Source organism: Emys orbicularis, chromosome 7 (genome assembly GCF_028017835.1).
Source record: "Emys orbicularis isolate rEmyOrb1 chromosome 7, rEmyOrb1.hap1, whole genome shotgun sequence".
Lineage (NCBI taxonomy): Eukaryota > Metazoa > Chordata > Testudines > Emydidae > Emys > Emys orbicularis.
This window is the reverse complement of record NC_088689.1, coordinates 95,823,250-95,847,294: the sequence shown is the minus strand read 5'-3', so window position 1 is coordinate 95,847,294 and position 24,045 is coordinate 95,823,250. Positions and strand designations below refer to the sequence as shown.

At 41.5% G+C, this 24,045-nt stretch overlaps 1 protein-coding gene across 1 annotated transcript in view; it reads right to left on the bottom strand.

The window, feature by feature from the left end:
• FBLN2 (fibulin 2) overlaps nucleotides 1–24,045 on the bottom strand; it is a 133,578-nt gene that overhangs the window by 52,923 nt on the left and 56,610 nt on the right. The window contains exons 2-3 of the mRNA XM_065407831.1: nucleotides 10,016–10,127; nucleotides 2,256–2,385 (exon numbers count right to left, since the gene is read on the bottom strand). Of these exons, the coding sequence (XP_065263903.1) occupies nucleotides 2,256–2,385; nucleotides 10,016–10,127 (242 nt within the window). The remainder of the gene's footprint in view (nucleotides 1–2,255; nucleotides 2,386–10,015; nucleotides 10,128–24,045) is intronic.

Below are 24,045 nucleotides of genomic sequence, written 5' to 3'. Positions count from 1 at the left end.
GGCAGGGTCATCCACATCAGAGGTGAATTCTCTAACCCACCACTGAAGCTGCCTCTCCCCAGGACCGTTCAGGGAATCTAGTCTTCATTTGCTTTTTTCATAAATGCCAAAATCAAAATGAAAAATTTTGAGTCAGGCTGAAACAAAACATTTTGATTTTTTGTTTGGCCGAAACTATTTGGCGAACTTGGCATGAATTTGCAAATAGTTTTGTCTCTACAGAAACTGCATTTGTTGGCAAATAACTATTTGCTGAAAAAAAAGTCACCCAGCTCTATTCATCGCTTCATGTTCTGCTGCTCTCCAGAAATATAATGTCTTGAAATGTTGGTTAATTGTGTTAGACTACAAGATCTTTTGAAGATCTTTTTTATATTCCCTGTAAAGTCCTTACACTTAGAACAGTTAAAAAGCAATAGCCATAATGGAAAGAAAAAAGATATAACCATATAGTTTTCCCATTAGCATTTTCTATGATGCGACCAATTAAAGAAGAAGTGTTTGATTATAATATTGTTGAAACGTCTTTCTTAATTTTCAAGAGATGTGATTTTCACATTTTTCTTTCTGTTAGCAGCAACTATATCCTAGGAGCTGTGCAGACAGAATAGAAAGGCAAAACTCCTGCCTTGAAGAGAGTAGAGTTTAAAATCACTTCATTTGAATGAAAGCATTACATTAACGTCTGCACAGCATGGATTCGCAGTGCTGAGGATTGCAAGTTTTTCTACAACTAAGATACAAATGATAGTGCAGAGGAGAATTTTGCCTTACATCTAAACTAGGAGTGCTCCACTGGCACTGGGTGACCAGATGTCCCGATTTTATAGGGACAGTCCCGACATTTGGGACTTTTTCTTATATAGGCACCTATAACACCACCATCCCCGTCCCGATTTTTCACATTTGCTATCTGGTCACCCTACATTGGCATAGGAATATTATACTGGCAAAGCTGCACAGTGCACTTCGTTCTGGTAGAGTGAAACCACCCCACCACAAACAAAACAAGCTATACCAGGAAAAGCACAGCTTTGCCATGTAATTGGGTCTACACAAGGGTCTGGTCAGGGATCACACCTCTGACTGACATAACCATGCTGGCAGAAGTCAACATCGACCTGGCCTTACTCATTGAGAGTTCCTTGTATGTGAAGCAAGCACAGTACAGCAATAGTGCTCTGCACTGCATATATGACACCCACACACAGATCTAGGAGTAGCATATTTGCCTTATTTCTGAAGTAACTAAAGGCCAAAATCTACCCACAAATAGAGTCGTGAAAGTTTCATTGATTTCTCTGCATGTTTCTGAGGGCAGAATTTTAGCGCTAAACCAATATTATTTTGAAGACTTAATCATCCCCTAGAAATGATAAGCCTGCATATCTAATTAAACCCTATGCTACACAGTGGATGACCTTATATTTTCCTTACCAACAAATCAAGTTATTTGCAACACTCTCGGATGCATTAGAACAGACAGAGCTAATACGTTTCTTGATGACACAATGGAATATTACATTTGAGCATACAAACACCTACGTAAATTCTGATCAGTGTTTAAGGAATTCTGAAACCTTCTCTTCAGACCCAAACTGGAGAAATGTGCATAACAAATAAGAGGCCAGATCCTTAGCTGGTGTAAACTGGCTTAGCTCCTTTAACTTCAATAGAGCTAAACTGATTTAGACTGGCTGAGGTTCTGGCACATGGTTCATTACTCAAACCACCAGTTAACAGCCCATCTTTATTTATGAGAAAAAGTCTCTATAGTAATCTAAATATTTGTTTCTTGTCAAATTTTTTGTTTAGCTGGTAAATTAAACTGCTATTCAATAATGTGTCTAAGCTGACAAATTGTTCAGTAATGGGCCTTTCCAATTATATCTTTGATTAAGCTTTTCCCTATCATTTTCTAAAATCTACTACTGCAGATATAAAAACTGAAATAAACTTCTCCCACCCTCTTCCAAATGGAGAAAGTAATAATAAAACAGCAAGTTTAATCTTAACAATGAGAGAGAAACAATACAAATTACCTCATTACAAAGTTTTAGAACTCTCAGGCACAATTGAGCCTGAATGCAAACTACTAAAATATTTAGCTAAGTATGATTTCCATGCCTTGCCCATGCAACTTTATAAATAACTAAACTCCATGATACAAATATAAAGCACCTTTAAAAAAAATTGCACAAAACTCAATAAATCTGCATCAGAATAGGACTTGCAAAAGTACCAAAGGGTCTTGCCTTATAAAAAGATCTTCCACAGGTATCGCTTTCGTCGGGTCCACACAAATCTCCTTCCTTGGCTGCGATCATGCCAGCAACACAGCTGTTTTCTTTTAAGTATGAGACACAACACTGCTGCTGAGCAATTCTGTAAAGATGGAACAGGATTAAGTGTTAACTGGCATTCAAAAGGTAGTGCCATCAGGTTGCAAGAATATACAGTAAGAATGTGTGCCACTGGACATAGAAATATATGCATTCCATGACCTTTTTTCACATGTATACTATACTATGTGTGACATCTTGTTGCCACTGAAGTCAATGGGAGTTTTGCCATTGACTTCAATGGAGCCAGGATTTCACCCATTAAATTCTATCTTAGATTGGAAAACGTGACTTATAATGAAAGACTTAAGGAGCTCAATCTGTTTATCTTAACAAAGAGAAGGTTTGATCTCAGTCTATAAGTACCTACATGGAGAATAGAAATTTGATAGTAGAAAGCTCTTCAATCTAGCCTGCAAAGATATAAACAAGAGCCAATGGCTGGAAGTTGAAGCTAGACAAATTCAGGCTCAAAATAAAGTGCAAATATTTAACCTGGAGAGTAAATAATCATTGGAATGACTACTCCGGTATTGTGGTGGGTTCTCCATCACTAGACGTTTTTAAATCAAGATTCTATATACTCTCTCTCTCTCTCTCTCTCTCTCTCTCTCTAGTTCAAACAGGAATTAATTCAGTGAAGTCCTGTGGCCTCCTGGTTATACAGGAGGGCAGACCAGATGATCACAATGTTCTCTTCTGACTTTATAATCTATCAATCAGCATTCAGATAACATAATGCCTGGCACTATATAAATACTATAGACCAATGGATTAAACCTCATTCAACATATAGCAGTGGTGGGCAACCTGCGGCCCATCAGGGTAATCTGCTGGCAGGTTGCGAGACAGTTTGTTTACATTGACCATTGTGACGGGTTGGATCACAGAAACCCCTTTGAGAACTGCCAACTGATGTGCCAAGACTACTCCTGCTTTCCTGCCCTGGCAGTTTAGGACTCCAGCACCCTGTCTTGCTAAGCCAGACACGCCCGACTGCTCCAACACAGACCCAGGGTCTGAATTACTTGCCTCACAGCTGCAGACTTAACTGAAAGCAGCTTACAGAAGTGTTCTTGCCTTTAACACTCAGATGCCCAACTCCCAATGGGGTCTAAACCTAAATAAATCCGTTTTACCCTGTATAAAGCTTATACAGGGTAAACTCATAAATTGTTCGCCCTCTATAACACTGAGAGAGAGAGAGATGCACAGCTGTTTGCCACCTCTCCCCCCACCCCCCCAGGTATTAATACATACTCTGGGTTAATTAATAAGTAAAAACTGATTTTATTAAATACAGAAAGTAGGATTTAAGTGGTTTCAAGCAGTAACAGACAGAACAAAGTGAATTACCAAGTAAAATAAAATAAAACACGCACATCTAAGTCTAATACAGTAATACAATTGAGTACAGATAATATCTCACCCTGAAAGATGTTTCAATAAGTCTCTTTCACAGACTGGACACCTTCCTAGTCTGGGCACAATCCTTTCCCCTGGTACAGCCCTTGTTCCAGCTCAGGCGGTAGCTAGGGGATTCCTCATGCTGGCTCTCCTCTTTGTTCTGTTCCACCCCTTTATATATCTTTTGCATAAGGCGGGAATCCTTTGTCCCTCTGGGTTCCCACCCGCTCCTTCTTAATGGAAAAGCACCAGGTTAAAGATGGATTCCAGTTCAGGTGACATGATCACATGTCACTGTAAGACTTCATTACCCACTTGCCAGCACACATGTATACAGGAAGACTTACAGGTAAACCAGAGCCATCTGCAGTCAATTGTCCTGGTTAATGGGAATCAAGATTCCAAACCACCATTAATGGCCCACACTTTGCATAATTACAATAGGCCGTCAGAGTTATATTTCATATTTCTAGTTTCAGATACAAGAGTGGTACATTTATACAAATAGGATGCTCACACTCAGTAGATTATAAGCTTTGTAATGATACCTTAGAAGAGACCTTTTGCATGAAGCATATTTCAGTTGCGTTCGCATATTTTCAAAAAATCATATAGAGTGCAATGTCACAACCATCCACAAGCACGGCTGCCTGCAGCTCCCAATGGCCGTGGTTCGCCGTTCCTGGCCAATGGGAGCTACGGGAAGTGGCAGCCAGCCCCCGCCACTTCCCGCAGCTCCCATTGGACAGGAAGGGCAAACCGTGGCCACTGGGAGTTGTGGGCAGCCGTGCCTGAGGACAGTCAATGTAAACAAACTGTCTCGCGGCCCGCCAGGGGGATTACCCTGATGGGCGGCGTGCAGCCTTCGTGCTGCAGGTTGCCCACCACTGACATATAGTATTATACTCATGTTCTTAACCTTATGGTTTTGTGGTGGACCCATTCTGAGGTGATACCGGGGAAGTAGGGAAAGGATTTACTTTCTCCAGGCAGAACCTTTATTGCTGGTGACAGCCAATTCCAGTGCCTGCCACAAAGTACAAGAATTGTCCAATAGGGGGCATCCTGGTAACAGTGCACCCAAAGGGCATAAACTCAATCTTCTCCAACCCGCAGTTTCACAAACATGCACTGGTTGTAAGGGATGTTGCTTTTTAACAGCCAATGGCTAATAGCCAGTTAATTATCCTTTACTGACAGCAAGTTCCAAGCCAAAAATGGTTGTCAATAAGATATGTATGATTATTACAACAAAGAAACAAGTCTCCCTGGAAGCAAACTCCCCCCTCCTTTTGTTTTTCCCCTGAGAAAATATATTGCCAATTCATTTTTTTCCTGATGCTTGAAAAAAAAATTGGAAGGAGATGTCTCATATTCCTGCGCAAACTAGCCCGTGACTGCAACTTGGCCATTGGCCATTCACACTTAAAATGTCAATGGCCAGCCGCACCAGGTTTAAGTTAATATTTACATGCTGGACAATGTATGAATAGTGTTATCAGTTAATCACTGGTCTGTGGTTGAATAAAGGAAGAAGGTCTTTTTTCCCTTTGTGTTTTGTTTTTTCAGTAATGTTTGCTTCTTCTTTCACTGTGAATTGACAACTAGAAAAAAAACATAGCCGTTTGTTTGAAATTTTAGTGGTTAATGTCCAACCATATTTGAGGATTGAATCTAATTTTTTACTGCCATCATAGGACATCTGAAATTTTATTGATGGCTATTATGGCTCTTTGAAAACGTCCAAGAGACCACACTGAATGAAGTAGTTTTTGTGGACGTAAAGCACCTACAATCCAAAAATCATTAGCTGCTGTTAAAAGGCCGAAGTCTGCATGGATTAACGTGCCTCAGAAATATAACATTTTGCCATGAAAAAAAGAGTACAATGGTGATCCAGTGCTATTGGAATTGGAATTGGTTATTTTTATACTTGTAACTTCTTTAGGGCTGGTCTTCACTACGGGGAGATCAACGCTGCTGCAATCGACACACCAGCAATGCTTAAATTGCAGCAAGGGAGGTTTAAATTGGACATTAGGAAAAAGCTTCCTAACTGTCAGGGTTGTTAAGCACTGGAATAAATTGCCTAGGGAGGTTGTGGAATCTCCATCATTGGAGATTTTAAAGATCAGGTTAGACAAACACCTGCCAGGAATGGTCTAGATAATACTTAGTCTTGCCATGAGACAGGGGACTGGACTAGATGACCTCTCAAGGTCCCTTCCATTTCTATGATTCATGTAGCTGGAGTAGCGTCCCTTCAGTTGACTTACCCCGGTAGCAAAGACAAGCCCTTAGACATTTCAAGATGGTTTAATTTTGGGTACTGTACCACTGAACCATTAGCGGAGCAGATAAAAGCTTTACATTATGTACTCTTATTTATTTCCTATTCACAAACCCATTCTTAGATGGCTACGTAGATGGATTGTTGGATTCTGGGGCCTTTCTTAAAAATTCACACTGGTGTAATTACATCAATGTATTAAATTGGTGCAAGCCTCCAATATAAACATGCTTCCCTGACACAAAGCAGGGCTTGAACCAGTGCAGTTCAACAAGGTAACATATGTCATGGGATAAGAAAGAAGGTCCCCGCAGGGATCTGTAACTGGCTAAAAGATAGGAAACAAAGGGTAGGAATAAATGGACAGTTTTCACAGTGGAGAGAGGTAAATAGGGGGGAGGGATAGCTCATTGGTTTGAGCATTGGCCTGCTAAACCCAGGGTTGTGAGTTTAATCCTTGAGGGGGCCACTTAGGGATCTAGGGCAAAAATCAGTACTTGGTCCTGCTAGTGAAGGCAGGGGGCTGGACTTGATAACCTTTCAAGGTCCCTTCCAGTTCTATGAGATAGGTATATCTCCATAGCAAGGTTCTCCAAGGACCTGTTCTGGGATCAGTGCTGTTCAACATATTCATAAGTGGTCTGGAAAAGATTTTAATACAGTAAATTAACCCTTGTTTAAAATATTTAAGACATTTTAGCTAGTTTTGACTTTTCTCATTGACATTATGGATAGAATATTGCACGTACCCCAATAATACCCAGGTCAAACTGGGGTATTATTATTGGGGATACAAAATTACTCAAGATCGTTAAATTCAAAGTTGACTGTGAAGAATTACAAAGGGATCTCACAAAACTGGGTGACTGGACAACAAAACAGATTAAATTCAGTGTTGATAAGTACAAAGTAATGCACATTGAAAAACATACTCCCAACTGTGCATACAAAATGATGGGTTCTAAATTAGCTGTTACAGCACAAGAAAGAGATCTTGGATTGATCATGGATAGTTCTCTGAAAACATCTGCTCAATGTGTAGCAGCAGTCAAAAGCAAAACCATAAGCAAAGGAATAGATATTAAGATAGAAAATATAAATACCACTATATAAGTCTATGGTACACCCACACCTTGAATACTTAGTGCAGTTCTGGTCGTCCCATCTCAAAAAAGATACATTAGAATTGGAAAAAGTACAGAGAAGGGCAACAAATATGATTAAGAGTATAGAACAACTTCCATATGAGGAGAGATTTAAAAGACTGAGACTGTTCAGCTTAAAAAAGAGATGACTGGGGGGATATGATAGAGATCTAAAAAATTACGAATGGGGAGAATAAAGAAATGTTATTTACCCCTTCAAATAACACAAGAACCAGGGGTCACCCAATGAAATTAATAGACATCAGGTTTAAAGCAAACATAAGGAAGTACTTCTTCACACAAAGCACAGTCAACCTGGAGATGTTGTGAAGACCAAAAGTCTAACTGGGTTCAAAACAGAATTAGATAAGTTCATGGAGGATAAGTCCATCAATGGCTATTAGCCAAAATGGTCAGGGATGCAACCCCATGCTCTGGGTGTTGCTAAACCTCTGACTGCTGGAAGCTGGGACTGGATGACAGGGGATGGATCACTCAACAATTGTCCTGTTCTGTTCATTCCCTCTGAAGTATCTGGCCCCAGCCACTGTTAGAAAACAGGCTACTGGGCTAGATGGACCATTTTCTGACTCAATATGGCCATTCTTTATGTTCTTATCTATATAAACGGGATGGGTGTAAGCCCTGCTTTATTCTAGTGTGGTGCATCTATATTAGGAGTTTGTATTGGTTTGACTGCATTGATGTAGTTATCCCAGTGCAAATTTCCTTAATGTTGACAGGTCTTCAGCAGAACTTTTCTATGCTCTAGCAGTCACTCCTTGTTAATTTATTGCTGTCATTTCTTGGCAGTCAGTTTGACCCAGGAATTATTGGGTTATATTCAACACTATATCCATAATGTCAAAGAGAAAAGTCAAAACTAGCTAAAAAGATCTTACATATTTTAAACAAGGGTTAATTTACTGCTTAAAATGAGGAGGACTGGGGGGAAGGGGAAGGAAGAAAAACGTATACCATTATAGTTTTGGGTTGTTTTTAAACTTGTGACTCCTGGATATAGTAAGAAAAATCTCACTGTCTGGGTGAGCTAAATACCATGTCTGTATTAACTATACAGAGGGCAGGGCGTGTCATTTCACACATCATTCCCAATGAGCGGCATGAATCCCAAAAAGTTGTGCAAACTTTATACTAACCTTAACTTCACACCAATAAAAATAATTTTAATTCATATATTTTCCATTCCCCACCAAGAGGAATTGTTCCATCATGGAACAAGCAAAAGTTAGGCCTGGTGGGTAGATGAATAGAAAACATCCAAGGAAAACCCAGGTGCTGCAAGAGGCAGTGTGGGTGATTTAGTTAGTTGCACCACAGCCTTTGAATCTGTACTGATCTAATGCCCCAGCATAGTGCTACGGGACACTAATGTTGGGACATTCTAGGCTCACCTCAACTGGTGTAAATTGGCATAGCTACCAGCCCCATGAAGCTGTGCTCTTTTGCCCCAGCTGAAGATCTGGCCCTTTCATCTTTCAGATGTGACACAAGATCAAGTGCACTTTTGATCATTTGCAAAAAAAAGTCTAATTCTTAATCATTTGCTATCCTGGACACAATAGTAGTTAACCTGTAGAGTCTATGTCATCCTGTATTTTTCTGGATACCAACAGAACTGAGTTAGCTGCTCTGCAGGTACTTGGTTGCCCATAGGTACTTACAGGCATTTTGACATACAAATAGAACATCTATATGTGTATCTGTATGATGCAGGTGCAAACAGCCATGCCTGCTTTAACAGCTCCTAAAGGACACAATCGGTTTTCTGTCCAGGTTTTCATACTGTGCCTATCATCATAGCATCTGATTGATTTATAGGATACAGATTCTAGCATTTGTTACGTGAAGTTTTTGAATCTTTAAAACACGTGTATGAGTGCAACTGTTGTAATTTTGCAAGTGCAGATGTGGAGCTTATGTTTTCCAATTCATATATTTGTTGTGTGTAAATACTGCTATATTACAACCCAATGGACTGGATTTTAATCTCACTTACATTGGTTTTCAACAGTGTAGCACCTCTGACTTCAATAGATTTACTGCTCCTTTCCACCAGCACGAGTTCAGAAATAAGACCAGCATCTTAAAATGCTGAAATCACTTTAAAGAATCCGCATCGTTTTCATATTTGACACTCAATTTATTTTGTTTCTACTTCTGCCTCTTTTTCAGACTAGAAAGAGAGAGGGTATGAAATGGAATTAAGTTAACATGTTATCCATGTTACCCCGCTCTTTTCTTAACTGCCATCCTTTTCTTCTCCACATTGGGATGAGATCAGATATCCTCACCCACCTAGAGCAGTACTTAATGTGGCAAGAACTTCCCTTGATTCCAATGGGGCTATGGGATCAGTGGTGTCCAATTACAGGTGAGCAAGGGCATCAGAACCTAGCCTTTGGAACATATTCTCCCACCTACCAGATTAGTTGTCAAGTTTACCATTTAAGAAAAAGTAAGGAAAATAATTTAATTTAATATTTGTCAACAAAAGTGTAAAGAACATTCGGCTGCACTGTCTTAAAATCTAAAAACTCCACCAATCTGGGTACAACAGGGAAGCTAAACACTGGATTTTGTTTTTGAGCAGCACAAACTTTAAAAGCTTCTGTTTACATTAGGTTCTAGATCTTGGGAAAAACTCTTCTCATTCTGCCCTGACATATTGCCAGTCAGCCAGCAGTCTAATCTGGAGGATGGACTTGGTTCTAGCCCCCTGGAGATTGGCCAGTTCTTGCAATCATTAGGCTTCCTCTAAAGCAATCTCACTGAATGACTCTGGATCACTTTGTTTTTGGTTTACGTACCTGCAAATATCACCATCAGTCCCACTGACTGGGATTTCTGTGCATTCCCCATTGTCTATAGCCCACTGTTGTCCAGCTGCACAGCAAGTTTCAATTAAGTCCTTTGTGGAACCTGAAAAAAAGGAGAGACATAAGATGGTTTTGTGAGGAGAGTTTTTGTTTTTAATTGAAAATAGGTTTCAAATAAGAGGACTTTTAAAATCTTCTATTTTAAAGCTAAAATGCACAGCTTGAAAATTCATTGATCAGGACACACAGATGAATGAAGATAGACATAGGGATGGACTTAAGTGGCAGGCTGAAATTTTATTAACTTAACACAGGGGAGCGGCGCTATATGCCCAACTTCCACCTTCTCTCATGTACCAGGCCTATAAATGGGTCTAACACAGGGGTGGGCAAACTTTTTGGCCCGAGGGCCACATTTGGGTATGGAAATTGTATGGTGGGCCATGAATGCTCACAAAATTGGGAGTTGGGGTAAGGGAGGGGATGAGGGCTCTGGGGTGGGCCTGGGGATGAAGGGTTGGGGGTGCAGGAGGGTGCTCTGGGCTGGGACCGAGGGGCTCAGAGGACATGAAGGGGATCAGGGCTAGGACGGGGTTGGGGCGCAGGAGGGGGTCAGGGGTGCAGGCTCTGGGTGGCGCTTACCTTAAGCAGCTCCTGGAAGCAGCGGCATGTCCCCCGCTCTGGCTCCTATGCAGAGGCACGGCCAGGCAGCTCTGCATGCTGCCCTATCCGCAGGCGCCGCCCCTGCAGCTCCCATTGGCTGCGGTTCCTGGCTGCCCCTACGTGTAGGAGCCGGAGGGGGGACATGCTGCTGCATCTGGGAGCCGCGCAGAGCCACAGCATGCATGGAGCGGGGCAAGCCCCAGATCCAAACATATGAAGGGCTGACTGTGGCTCCCAGGCCGTAGTTTACCCACCCCTGGTCTAACGTGTGGTTAAAGGGCTCCCACCATATAACCCATAATGCAGGTAGACCCTCCCTGACCTAGAACTCAACTAACTTCTGAATTCTTTCACCCTCTTTCCCGTGAGTGGAGTAAAAAGATACCAAAAGGGTCTGTGAACTATGCATCCATGATTCTGTGATGATGGTGTCTGTCTGTCACTCTCTCTCACACACATACACACACAGGCCCTCTGCTAATTTGGCCCAATGGGAAAAATTCCTTCCTGATCCCAACGTAAGCGATCGGTCAGACTCACGGCATCCCTAACACACAGTGTCCATACTACAAACTACAGAGAAAGAGGGAGGGTGGGCAGCTGAAGGGGACAAAAGGCCCCCAATAGATTTAAATTAATGGGGGAGAGCAAGGGGTCCCAATCAGTACTCAAGCACCCCTCTGCATAACTAATAGGAGATGGTGAGCCCTTGGAGAAGGGGCCCAGCCCTACATTCCCAAGCATGCACTCTCCCTCTTCTTTCTGGCCTATCTATCCTACTGCCAGTCTGACCAATCTTCCTCCCCAGGGAGATGGGGGCGGGCTGGCATTTGGGTTTTCAGCATTTAGAAGACAACACAGAAACAGCAATCTTCATTCTGAAAAAAAAACAGTACAAATGTAGTTCTCCGGACTCAATCCTTCTCCCGCTGAAGTCAATGGGACTTTGTTTATTGACTTAAATGGGAGCAGGAATTGGTCCTATGTCTATCTTTAAATGGTTTCCATAGCTCTGCAATGAATGCTTGCAAAGCATTCAAAGTTTAATCAAAGGTTATACTTAAACCTATCTTTGGAAAATGAATATCTTTAGAGCGTGATCATTCCAAAGATATTTAGTGGTGCACAAAACAAAGTACATACCGAAACTTGCCCTCAACCATTTGAAATTTATATAAAGATGCATCTCCACTGGTATACTATGTTTCCTAGCTGGTTGTGTGCACTGCACGTACATACACTATGTGATGGACATTTTGGGAGGACAGAGATTTGTATAACCCATAAGTAGATCATTTACTCCATACTAATTCAATATACCTTTCTTTGTATTATACTAATAAGGATGACAGGCAGGATTGTTACATAGTAACAGCCTCTATTCCTGGTCTGATGAGACAAAGAAAGGGGTGAACATTCCATCATCCAGCATGGTTGGACATATTGGAGCACACAACATTTTCTTTTAAGGAGACAACTAGAAGATTTAAATGGGAGGAAAGCCATAATTTGTTTGAAGATAAATCCATCTTTGAGACATCCAAAAATCACAATAAAAATCACATTTGATTCAGTTCTCAGATGGATTTAGTTTGTTACCGAACTGTTTACATGTAATGGGGACTCTCCCTTCAGTAGTTGGGAGAGGAGATCCATTACAACTTGTGCATAAACACTACATAACAGATATGCATGAATATTTCCTTGATCTATTGCACATGCACGCCTCAGTGTTGCTATGTTTCATTGAATTATACAAGATGAATGAAATTTAACATACAAGTAGTAAAAAGACATAGTGACAACAAACTGTGAACAAATGTTCTTTGTCATGGTCCCAGGAAGCTAACAGGATTTAGCAAGGGTTTTGTTCTGTAGATTTTGACAGATGAAGTGTTAAGAAATTGTTGCCATAAAGTGGATTAAAGTTTTGCTCATACAACGTTTTCCTGGAATATAATCCTAGAGCTGAATTTGATGCTTTAGTTGGTTTAAGCCACAATAAAAAGGCCCTGAGAGACATAGCGCTGAATCGGCTGATTAGCTGATGTAAAACACAGGTGTAAGATGTCGTAAAAAACATGGAAGTCTGGAACACTGCGCTATTTGATACATTTTCCCTACTGGATTAACATTTAAACAGTAACGCTCAGGAATAAATGAAACATAATTTACACTAGCAAATTTTCAACGTATCAAACAAACATATGATTTTATAAAATACAGAGGGAGGACTCTCTTTAGGACAGGGACAGTATTTCATTATGTCTGTACAGCACCAAGCCCATGTCTGGGGTCTTGCTGTGTTACTGTAATGCAAATAACAAACAACAATATTAATAATGGCCATCAAAGTGATACTAGATTGCAGGGCTTGGAACTTGAGGACTGGCCCCAACCCCTGACACCTTCTGGCCATTGGTGTGCCACGTCTATTAGGAAGGTCCTTGCATTGGCTAGTGGGTGGTGAGATACCACCTTAAAAAAACAGGTGCAAGCAGGTACCCACCTCCCTACTCAACTCAATGATCCCCAACAAGCCTGCAGCAACAAGTAGTGCTTCTGCTGATGCGCTGGCTATGGGACCTACCTAGGTCAGAAAGTGACCAGTTATGTACTTTTTAGTGGGATTTTGAGGTTTAAAGGATACATTATATGGGCTCCAGTGTTATGAGTTTAGACTTCTGATAAACATGCTGATGAAAATGGCAAGCAAAGCATATTAAAACAAAATCAAGAGTTATGAAAAGAGACAGTGGAATTTTACCCAGCTTGAATCATGGCACATCTTGTCCTTTTGTTTGGCTAAAAAACGATACCCAAATTATTTTTAAAACCATACTTTTTAAGTGCTTAATTTGCACAGAGACGGAGAATGCTTTCCACGCCTTGTTAACCTTTCCAGGCCAAATTCTGGTTTTAACTAATTACCGGGGGTTACCTACAGATGGAAACAATAGGATGAAAGCATTCCACAATTTTGTCTGGCACCTGAAATGTGTGACTTCCATGCATGGCAATGGAAGTTAGGCAGCTAAATCCTGAGCACCAGGGCTGCCCCAAGCAGCCAAACAAAAAACAAAACAAAACAAAAAGCCGTGATCGCGATCTGCGGCGGTAATTCGGCGGGAGGTCCTTCGCTCCGAGCAGGAGTGAGGGACCGTCCGCCAAATTGCCGCCAAACAGCTGGAGGTGCCGCCCCTCTCCGAAGTGACCGCCCCAAGCACCTGCTTGGTAAGCTGGTGCCTGGAGCCGGCCCTGCTGAGCACCACTTCAAAAAGTGTTGGGATGTATTTGTCAAAACCGTAACAAGGTTCAAAAAAGAACTAGATAAATTCATGGAGGATAGGTCCATCAATGGCTATTAGCCAGGAATGGGTAGGGATGCAAAACCATGCTCTAAAGTGTCACCAGCCTCTGTTCGCCAGAAGCTGGGAATGGGCAACAGGGGATGAATCACTTGATGACTATCCGTTCTGTTCATTCCCTCTGAAGCACCTGTCAGAAGACAAGATACTGGGCTAGATGGACCATTGGTCTGACCCAGTATGGCCATTCTTATGTTCTTCTCTACCAATACTCAGGTGAGTAATACTTATACAGGAAAGAGGGAAATCAAGACTTCCTGCTCTATAATGGCATTATCAACAATTTCATTGCTCTAGAATCACAATAAGACTCATTAGGGGCCCAGTGTTTTAAAAGTGTCAAAGGATCTGAGACAAAAATGGAAGAAATTGAGCTTTTGCTTGATTAGAGACCTGCAATATTCTTGTGTATTACATTATTACAATCTAATTAGTAAGAATGATTCAATACGCATTCCATTGAATAGTCTGTTGTGCTCAGCAACCAAGAATATGACTCGCAAGTTGTAATCTTTCAGTTATATAGTTTTCCATTATTATAAATCTCAGTGTTGGTGCCTTGTTTTTTGCATGTCAGCTGTAATGTTAAATGGTGGTTATTCCAGTATACTGAGTTTGCTGAAAAAAGTAAAGCGACATCCTTTTGTCTGCAAGTTTACAAAAGGGTTCTGTCTCTGATTAGGGTACTGTGTCAAGCCATACTATATTTCTTCTAAAATGTAATAATATTTACAGTTATTGACAGACATTGACATAAAGGGCCAGTGTCCAAAACATCTGGATATATATGCCACAAGATTAACAATGAAGTACTGTATCTACTCGTTCAGAAGCTGAATTTTTTTAGTAAAAAAGGGAAGCACCAGAGAAGGGGATCGGTTTATGAGCGGGTATAGAAATGGAGAGGTGGGACACAGCCCCTCCCCCCAACAGAGGGGGCAAGGAGAGGCAGCACAGCCAGCAGAGCCAGAAGGGAAGAGGTGGGGCCAGAGTCTCTCCGCTTCTGGCCACGCTGCTCTCCCCCCAGCCTCCAAAGCAGCTGCAGCTCTGGGGCTGGCAGGCAGCGGCCGCGCCGCTCAGCCCCGCCCCCCAGAGCAGGCCGTGGCGCCAGAGCACGCTGCGGCCGTACCGCCCAGCCCAGCCCACTGGAACATGCTGCGGCCGCGCTGCTCAGCCTGCCGGAGGATAGGGAGAGTGTGGGGGTCCCAGGCTAAAGGTGGGGTCAGGTGGGGGGTGGTCACAGGGGTTACTCCCCTGACTCCCAGCTTCTCCCCCCAAAAAAATTTCCCCACCAGTTGCTGTCCTGGCCCGTCAGATTAAGCATCTGGCGTGCCGGGACACTTTGTTTACTTAGGTTTACGTCTTTGCCTGCGGACGCTCGAGGTAAACAAACCATCTCAGCCCCCCCCCAGCGGCTTATCCTGATGGCCCGGGAGCCAAAGTTTGCTGACCCCTGAATTGTAGGGTTGGCTTATGAACGGGTTATAAAAAATTTCCATTTTTACTTATCCATCTTGGGGGGGGGGCGGCTTATAAACGAACCGGCTTATGATTGAGTATATACGGTAGATCTATAGAACAGAGAGCCTATTCTATCATATAAATTTTGTGTGTATTGAGCAGAATTTGTGGAACTATATATACCACAATTGTTAAATATTTAGATTGATAACATATATATCATACATGCTCTGGAGCTAAGTAACAAGAACATGAAGGATAAAAAACACCTGTTGTACATTTCATTTAGACAGTTTACAGTGCTGGTACTGAAAAATTTGCCAGTTTTACCTACAAGAAATAAACACAGACCCTCCTCCATATCAGCATTATTCCCCTGTACTGCTTCACACTTACTAGAGGAAATAACTTTAATACTGCAAATCCTAAGGTTATCTCACTCCAAACACTTATTTAATTATCTAAGGCACATGAAATCTTAAAAACCATCTTTAGGTGATATTCACTATTAGATATTCACTTACAGTCATTCTGTAGGTTCACAAAGTTGGATTCTTTGGATTTCCTTGACTTTAGGGTTTCTGTCCACATGCTCAGCTTGCACATAGCACTGTAGAACAAATTCTACTCCCAAGCTATCTTTAAAATTCTGGTTTTGGGACCATCTACCAGAGTGTTACATTTCAATCATCATAAAGAGAACAACAGATGAGGAGAAAATAAGAGAATGTGAATGTTCAGTTATTGGATTTAATCCTAAGGGAGGAAAATAATCAAATTTCATGCCTTTTTGTGCACTTTCAGCCATCAGATGGGGTTCACTTCACATACTTTATAGAGGATCCTGGTTAACAGACATAAGTTTGATTTGGCCGAGCAATGTTTGCACGTCAGGTTGCCAGCTGAAATATGATTTCATAATAATCAAGCAATACGTATAATTCATGAGACGGTAAATTGAGAAGAAGGCTTGTGTTCATGTGAAAGTCCAAAGCAGAGCAGAGCATGAAACAATTCCTAGAAATCTGCCTCAGCTCCAAGAAAGTTGCATTTGTTAAACTTAAAATTTGGTCTTAAATCAAGACAGTAAAACTGGTGCAGAAGCCGAAGAGGACTCATACTTTAGTTTGAGTGGTTTATTTTGGTTTAGCTCGAACTTCTTCCTAACTGTTATACTGCTACAGTGCTTAGGAGAGTTGTAGTATGGTTGCATCATGTTCCCATTCTCCTCTACGGGCCAGGCTTCCCAGGCAGACTTCATCTCACGTGCTGCACCATGAGCAACAGGGGTGGTGTATCCTGGGAGATTTAGTTCAACCATGCACTAAACCAGCCTATAGAGGAGAATGGGAGTTTTAGGCACTCACACGAGGCACGACAGTGACAATTCCAAATTGAATTATTTTGGTTTTCAGCCAAAATATTTTGGTTTTCAGCCAAAATATTTTGGTGTTTGACTTTTCACCAAAAAGTTGAAATGTTTCATAGAAAAATACCCCATTTTCCAGACAGTTCTAATAAATGCCAAGGAAGAAGAGGAATTATTTAGGGTGACATGTGATGTGACTTTTTCTTATTACAGCTGTGTGTGCCGAGAATAAGACTAATCTTGTGGGCTGGGGCAGAAAGCTTCCTACAACCATCCAACAGGCAACTGAAATCTACTTGAACTTTTTGTTTCAGCTGATAACCTGTTTTAATCGTATGAATGTCTAAACTATCCTGTGGATCAGTTAGACAGGGCCAGATCTTCCTCTCACTGCATCTGGGAGTAACTCCAGGGAAGTCATACCAATTTTATATTGATGTAAATAAAAGGGGAATCAGGCTCTGAGGGCCAAATTCATCCTGGGTGTATCTTCAACAGTTTCAATGGAATCACACACTGGTGTGTTTTAAATGTATTTACATAAGGAATGAATTTGGCCCCTGTGCTATACAATTTCCTTAACAATTTTCACCACAGTAATGATTGCAGAAGACCCTGGTGCAGTAAATAATGTTCAGTTCTATTGTAACCCCTATTGCTACTGTGCAGAAAAATAAAAATAAAGTGGGAGGGAAATTCCTCAAACTGTATTTAATTATGCTTTGTTCCCTTGCAAGGCTTGGGAGGCTGAGACTCCAGAGGATACTAGCTGGCTTCCTGCCTTGCCCCGCCCCATCCTGACCGCCATGTGGGGCTGACATGGGGTCAGGGTGAAGAGAAGACATTGAAGTAGAACTTCCCAACTTGCATGGGCCCAGGCTCCCATATTTGTGCAGACACAAAAGAGAGCATGGGACCCTGGAAAACTACACCAAACTGCAGAGTCTACATTATATCCATAATTTATACATTATGTTAACTATGTTAAAATATACTTGAGTTTTGATAGCTTTATTATGTATATGAGTTATTATAAGACATGAGAGGGATTGTATGCACAGTTAAACAACACCGCAGATTAAAGTTGGTATCAGATAATTATTTGACACTGATGTAATACAAAATTTTAAGTCTACCTTTTCCTTACTCCCTGATAGAAATTCCATATATATATATATATATATATTACCAAGCATGGAAACACATTGTTGGTTAGCATGGTATTTCTAGTTTCAATATACAAGAATACAGTAGAACTAACTAACCTATATTTCAATCTACAAAATTTATAATTATAAACACAAAAATTAGTAGTCCACACCCATAGCTCAGCAAACACTCAATATCAAATGTGCTGTACTGAGATGCTGTGTTATTAAGCTGTCATATTTACAAAATACATTACACTTCATTATGACTCATGAATAATTAAAAGTAAATTTCAGGTATCAGAATAAATAAACATTTTCCAATGCATTATCCTTGCTTTTTAATGTTGTGTTTGATCTCTTAATCAGAAATTTGCAAAACTGAATAATTCACAATAACTCCCCCAGTCATTTGAGTGAATTTGTGAGATTCTGACACACATTTCTATATGTCTCTCACACACGAGACTAATAAAGGAAGATAGCAAAGCTGAACTCTAAACTGGATGGATGGAAAGAGTGTGTTCCATGTGATAGAAGACATCTGAAATTCTTCTAATTTCCAGCAGGCCTTGCCTCCTTTTGTCTTTCATCTTTCATAACATTAAACACCTGATTTAAAAACAGTTATGCATGTATTTATTGCTATGCAATATGCATGCAAACATGCACATATGGTATTGCTAACACCATACTCTATTTATTATCCTTTGTGCACCTCTGATCTTTCATGGATCACTCTGACATACAGTAATAGCTGAGTTGTTCGCTTAACCTGTACTATGAAATGTCAACATGTCTCCTAACTGGTTTTCAATGTAGTAATTTATGTCTTGCAATTATCAATCTACATCAACCTGAAGACAGGAACTGGCCTATATTTTGGCCAGCTCTCAAAATTTCATGTATTGTAATTTAGACACACTTAGAACCTGATTAAAATGTCTGGAGAAACACTTGTTTCCTTCCTGAGAACTTTGACTAGCACTCGATTGTGACTTCCATCTCAAAAGTTGTTACAGCTAACGGTCTGAGCCAAAGTTCACTGAAGTCTACAGGAATCCTTGCATTAATTTGAACAGACTTTGGGTCAGACCCTAAGTCCTTTTTCCCAAACATTATTTATTTACTACTACCAAATAAGATTGGTCTTTCTGACATGAACTCATAACTTTTTGTAAGTTGTACATCTTTCAGAACAGTGAAGTTACAACTTTTATAACAAAGGGGGGGGGGGGGGAAAGCTAAAGTAAAGTCTTCATCTATTTTTTGCATTGTTGAATATTCTGATTTTTCAAATAAAAACTAGACCCTGGACTTCAGAAAAGCAGACTTTGACTCCCTCAGGGAACTGATGGGCAGGGTCCCCTGGAAGAATAACATGAGTGGGAAAGGAGTCCAGGAGAGCTGGCTGTATTTTAAAGAATCCTTATTGAGGTTGCAGGAACAAACCATCCCAATGTGTAGAAAGAATAGTGAATATGGCAGGCGACCGGCTTGGCTTAATAGTGAAATCCTTGCTGATCTTAAACACAAAAAAGAAGCTTACAAGAAGAGGAAGATTGGACAAATGACCAGGGAGGAGTATAAAAATATTGCTCAGGCATGCAGGAGTGAAATCAGGAAGGCCAAATCACACTTGGAGTTGCAGCTAGCAAGAGATGTTAAGAGTAACAAGAAGGGTTTCTTCAGGTATGTTAGCAACAAGAAGAAAGTCAAGGAAAGTGTGGGCCCCTTACTGAATGAGGGAGGCAACCTAGTGACCAAGGATGTGGAAAAAGCTAATGTACTCAATGCTTTTTTTGCCTCTGTCTTCATGAACAAGGTCAGCTCCCAGACTGCTGCACTGGGCAGCACAGCATGGGGAGGAGGTGGCCAGCCCTCTGTGGAGAAAGAAGTGGTTCGGTACTATTTAGAAAAGCTGGATGAGCACAAATCCATGGGGCTGGATGCGCTGCATCCAAGGGTGCTAAAGGAGTTGGCGGATGTGATTGCAGAGCCATTGGCCATTATCTCTGAAAACTCATGGTGATTGGGGGAGGTCCCAGATGACTGGAAAAAGGCTAATGTAGTGCCCATCTTTAAAAAAGGGAAGAAGGAGGATCCGGGGAACTACAGGCCAGTCAGCCCGACCTCAGTCCCTGGAAAAATCATGGAGCAGATCCTCAAGGAATCAATTCTGAAGCACTTAGAGGAGGGGAAAGTGATCAGGAACAGTCAACATGGATTCATCAAGGGCAAGTCATGCCTGACTAACCTAATTGCCTTCTATGAGGACATAACTGGGTCTGTGGATGAGGGGAAAGCAGTGGATGTGTTATTCCTTGACTTTAGCAAAGCTTTTGATACGGTCTCCCACAGTATTCTTGCCGGCAAGTTAAAGAAGTATGGGCTGATGAATGGACTATAAGGTGGATAGAAAGCTGGCTAGATCGTTGGGCTCAGCGGGGAGTGATCAATGGCTCCATGTCTAGTTGGCAGCGAAGTGCGAAGTGCCCCAAGGGTTGGTCCTGGGGCCGGTTTTGTTCAATATCTTCATTAATGATCTGGAGGATGGTGTGGACTGCACTCTCAGCAAGTTTGCAGATGACACTAAACTGGGAGGAGTGGTAGATACGCTGGAGGGTAGGGATAGGATACAGGGGGACCTAGACAAATTAAAGGATTGGGCCAAAAGAAACCTGATGAGGTTCAACAAGGACAAGTGCAGAGTCCTGCACTTAGGACAGAAGAATCCCATGCACTGCTACAGACTAGGGACCGAATGGCTAGGCAGCAGTTCTGCAGAAAAGGACCTAGGGATTAGAGTGGACGAGAAGCTGGATATGAGTCAACAGTGTGCCCTTGTTGCCAAGAAGGCTAACGGCATTTTGGGCTGTATAAGTAGGGGCATTGCCAGCAGATCGAGGGACGTGATCATTCCCCTCTATTCCACATTGGTGAGGCCTCATCTGGAGTACTGTGTCCAGTTTTGGGCCCCACACTACAAGAAGGATGTGGAAAAATTAAAAAGAGTCCAGCAGAGGGCAACAAAAATTATTAGGGGGCTGGAACACATGACTTATGAGGAGAGGCTGAGGGAACTGGGATTGTTTAGTCTCCAGAAGAGAAGAATGAGGGGGGATTTGATAGCTGCTTTCAACTACCTGAAAGGGGGTTCCAAAGAGGATGGATCTAGACTGTTCTCAGTGGTACCAGATGACAGAACAAGGAGTAATGGTCTCAAGTTGCAGTGGGGGAGGTTTAGGTTGGATATTAGGAAAAACTTTTTCACTAGGAGGGTGGTGAAGCACTGGAATGGGTTACCTAGGGAGGTGGTGGAATCTCCTTCCTTAGAGGTTTTTAAGATCAGGCTTGACAAAGCCGTGGCTGGCATGATTTAGTTAGGAATTGGTCCTGCTTTGAGCAGGGGGTTGGACCTCCTGAGGTCCCTTCCAACCCTGATATTCTATGATTCTATGATAATGAAATCAGCCAAAATTTGTCTGGGAATTTTTCAAAAAAATTTAAGTGTATTTTTTCAAAAAGACATTTTTTTTAAAGATGAAATTTCAATAACTTTTTTGGTCATTGAAAGCTCTAGAGTTGGTCAAAACCCTGAAAATTTGACAAAATATTTTGTCAAAAATTAAATTTTTGATGAAACATTTTGTCAAACTCAAAGTTCAGAAAGTTTTGATGAGTTCTGGTTAATATCCTTGAGTTTACAGTAAAGTGCATACATTATTTATTTCACCTGGTCAAATACTGCAAAACAGTGCTTGCAAACATTCATTTAAATACCGAAATGCTATTTGAGTCAACCAGTTTATTTAGTCTTTGTTTGCTATCTGCAAACATTCATGAAGTTGATTTTTAATTTACACCTGTATTAACTGAATGGCTGTTATTTGCATAAATACATGTATTCACATTGCTATGAGCCATATTTTATTTGTTAATTCTTTTGTTTAAGATGTTTCAGCCACCTAAATCAGGAAAATAATGTGACTTTGATGACTAGTCACACAACATGAATAATGAATAGCAAGTAGTGAAACGGAACAGCTTTTGTACAACCCATAGGCTGAAACGTGTTTGTCCAAGTTCTGTCCTAGCAATAAGTTATGACTAATGGATTAAATCCTGGCCTTTGACTTCAATGCAGCCAGGATTTCACCCAGTTAATATAGAGCCTGATTTTTGTTTATACTAAGGTCCCTTTATACCATTCTGGCAACACAGAGAGGTCTAGAAGTAGGTGTGAATGTAATTTATACCCACTTTAAAGGCCCCCCGTACACTGCCAGAGTGGTGTAAAGGGGCTTTAATATAAATGAGAATCAGCCCCATACATAGTGACAATATGATCAGAAAACAGGCTAAATCACAAATAACATTCTGCCCAAAGAATAATTTGGTGTATCTACTTACCATGAAAGCTAGTGAAGAAGCTGCTAGTTTGAAAGTCCTGTAGTTAGCCATTTTGCATGCTGTTGAGTTAGCACATAGTTAAGACTTAGCGTAAGAGTAACTCATACCTGCTTGGGTGTGGCACTCTTTCCCTATCTAGTGGCACGTAGACCATCTAGAGACTGATGAGTCTGCTATAGCCTTCACTAAGTAGTATGTGCCTTTTAGCTCATACACTATGCTTCAGAGGTCCCAGGTTTGATGCCACCTGCCCATGACCGGGGTCTGTCAGCATTACATAAGTGCCTCTTGTGAGGTGATTAGTGCCCTCAAGGCCCATTAAAGCTACTGGACAGAGTGTGTTGAGCACTTGGCAGGACTATGTCCTTAATTGCTTTGCTTATGTATTGTATCCCTTTCCCAACTCCCACTGTATGTGTTTGTTTTCTAAAATTGTGTAGTCTTTGGAGCGGGGTCTGTGTGTTCTTCTAACTGGAAAGCACCTAGCATAACCATACAATAAAGTGTTACATTATCCTCAGTCCTTTTGGAAATTCATATTCATAATGCACTGGAGCAAACCCCAATTCTACCATAAGAGTCAATATTAATTTAAATATATACTGGCCAATTATATCCACAGAACTGGACCCAAGTACAGTAAAGGGGCTTTTTATAATTGAGCCAAATGCATTGGATATAATTTTACAGGTCATTATACTTGTAAAACCAACCTACATTGGAGCAGGCACTTAATAATTACACTTGAAACCATTTTTATTTTACCCCACAAATTTAAAATTGGGAAGTACGTGTCATGGGGTGCACCATTCACTACTGGTCTGGCGCCTCCTCCTGCTCTCTCTATCTCTCCCTCTGGTCTGCAGCCCCTCTCACCTCCCAGGAACCACAGTGTCCTCTCTGTGAATTAGCCCTCCAGCCAGGTCACTCAGTTTTCCCCCCTTCTCCCTAGCAGTCCTAAGCAGTCTTCCCTCTCACTGACTCGATGCCACTCCCTCAAAGGCTGGTAGGGGAACCCGGGCCCACCTTCTATTCTGAGTTCTAGTCCTTGGACCCTCAGCTCAGCAATTCTGGGCTTTCCTCTCTCAGCCCTCACTGCTCTTTCCCTGGACTGCTTCCTATCATACCTGGTTCCCCTTCTCTCTCTGTGGGTGTACCAGCCCCCAAACCCTCTTCCCAGGGAGTGAGTGCTGCCTGCTTTCCTGCAGTCTTCCCCAGCACCCCTGCATGTTGCCAGCTACCTGGCTTTATACAGGCCTTGCCTGTTCCTGCACAGCTGAGCCGGCTTTCAGTTAGTTCCCTGGTCCCTGGATCCTCCTCCAGGTGTAGCCTGTGGAGTTAATTGGCCTGCCTGGCCATCTTAGCCCTTCCAATCCTGTGTGAGGTGGACACCCCATCACAATGCAACAGAATATTATTTTTAAAAGTGAATAACTTAAGGAGAAGAGATAATATGGAATAATTTTTTACTACGGATAAATGACAGTTTTCATAGGATGCATTTACATTTCAAGTAAGTCAATGTATGGTCAAATCCCAGCTGCAAACCTGCAACTGCATCTTGAAGTTCTAATGATGCTGTAAAATGCTGATGCTTCA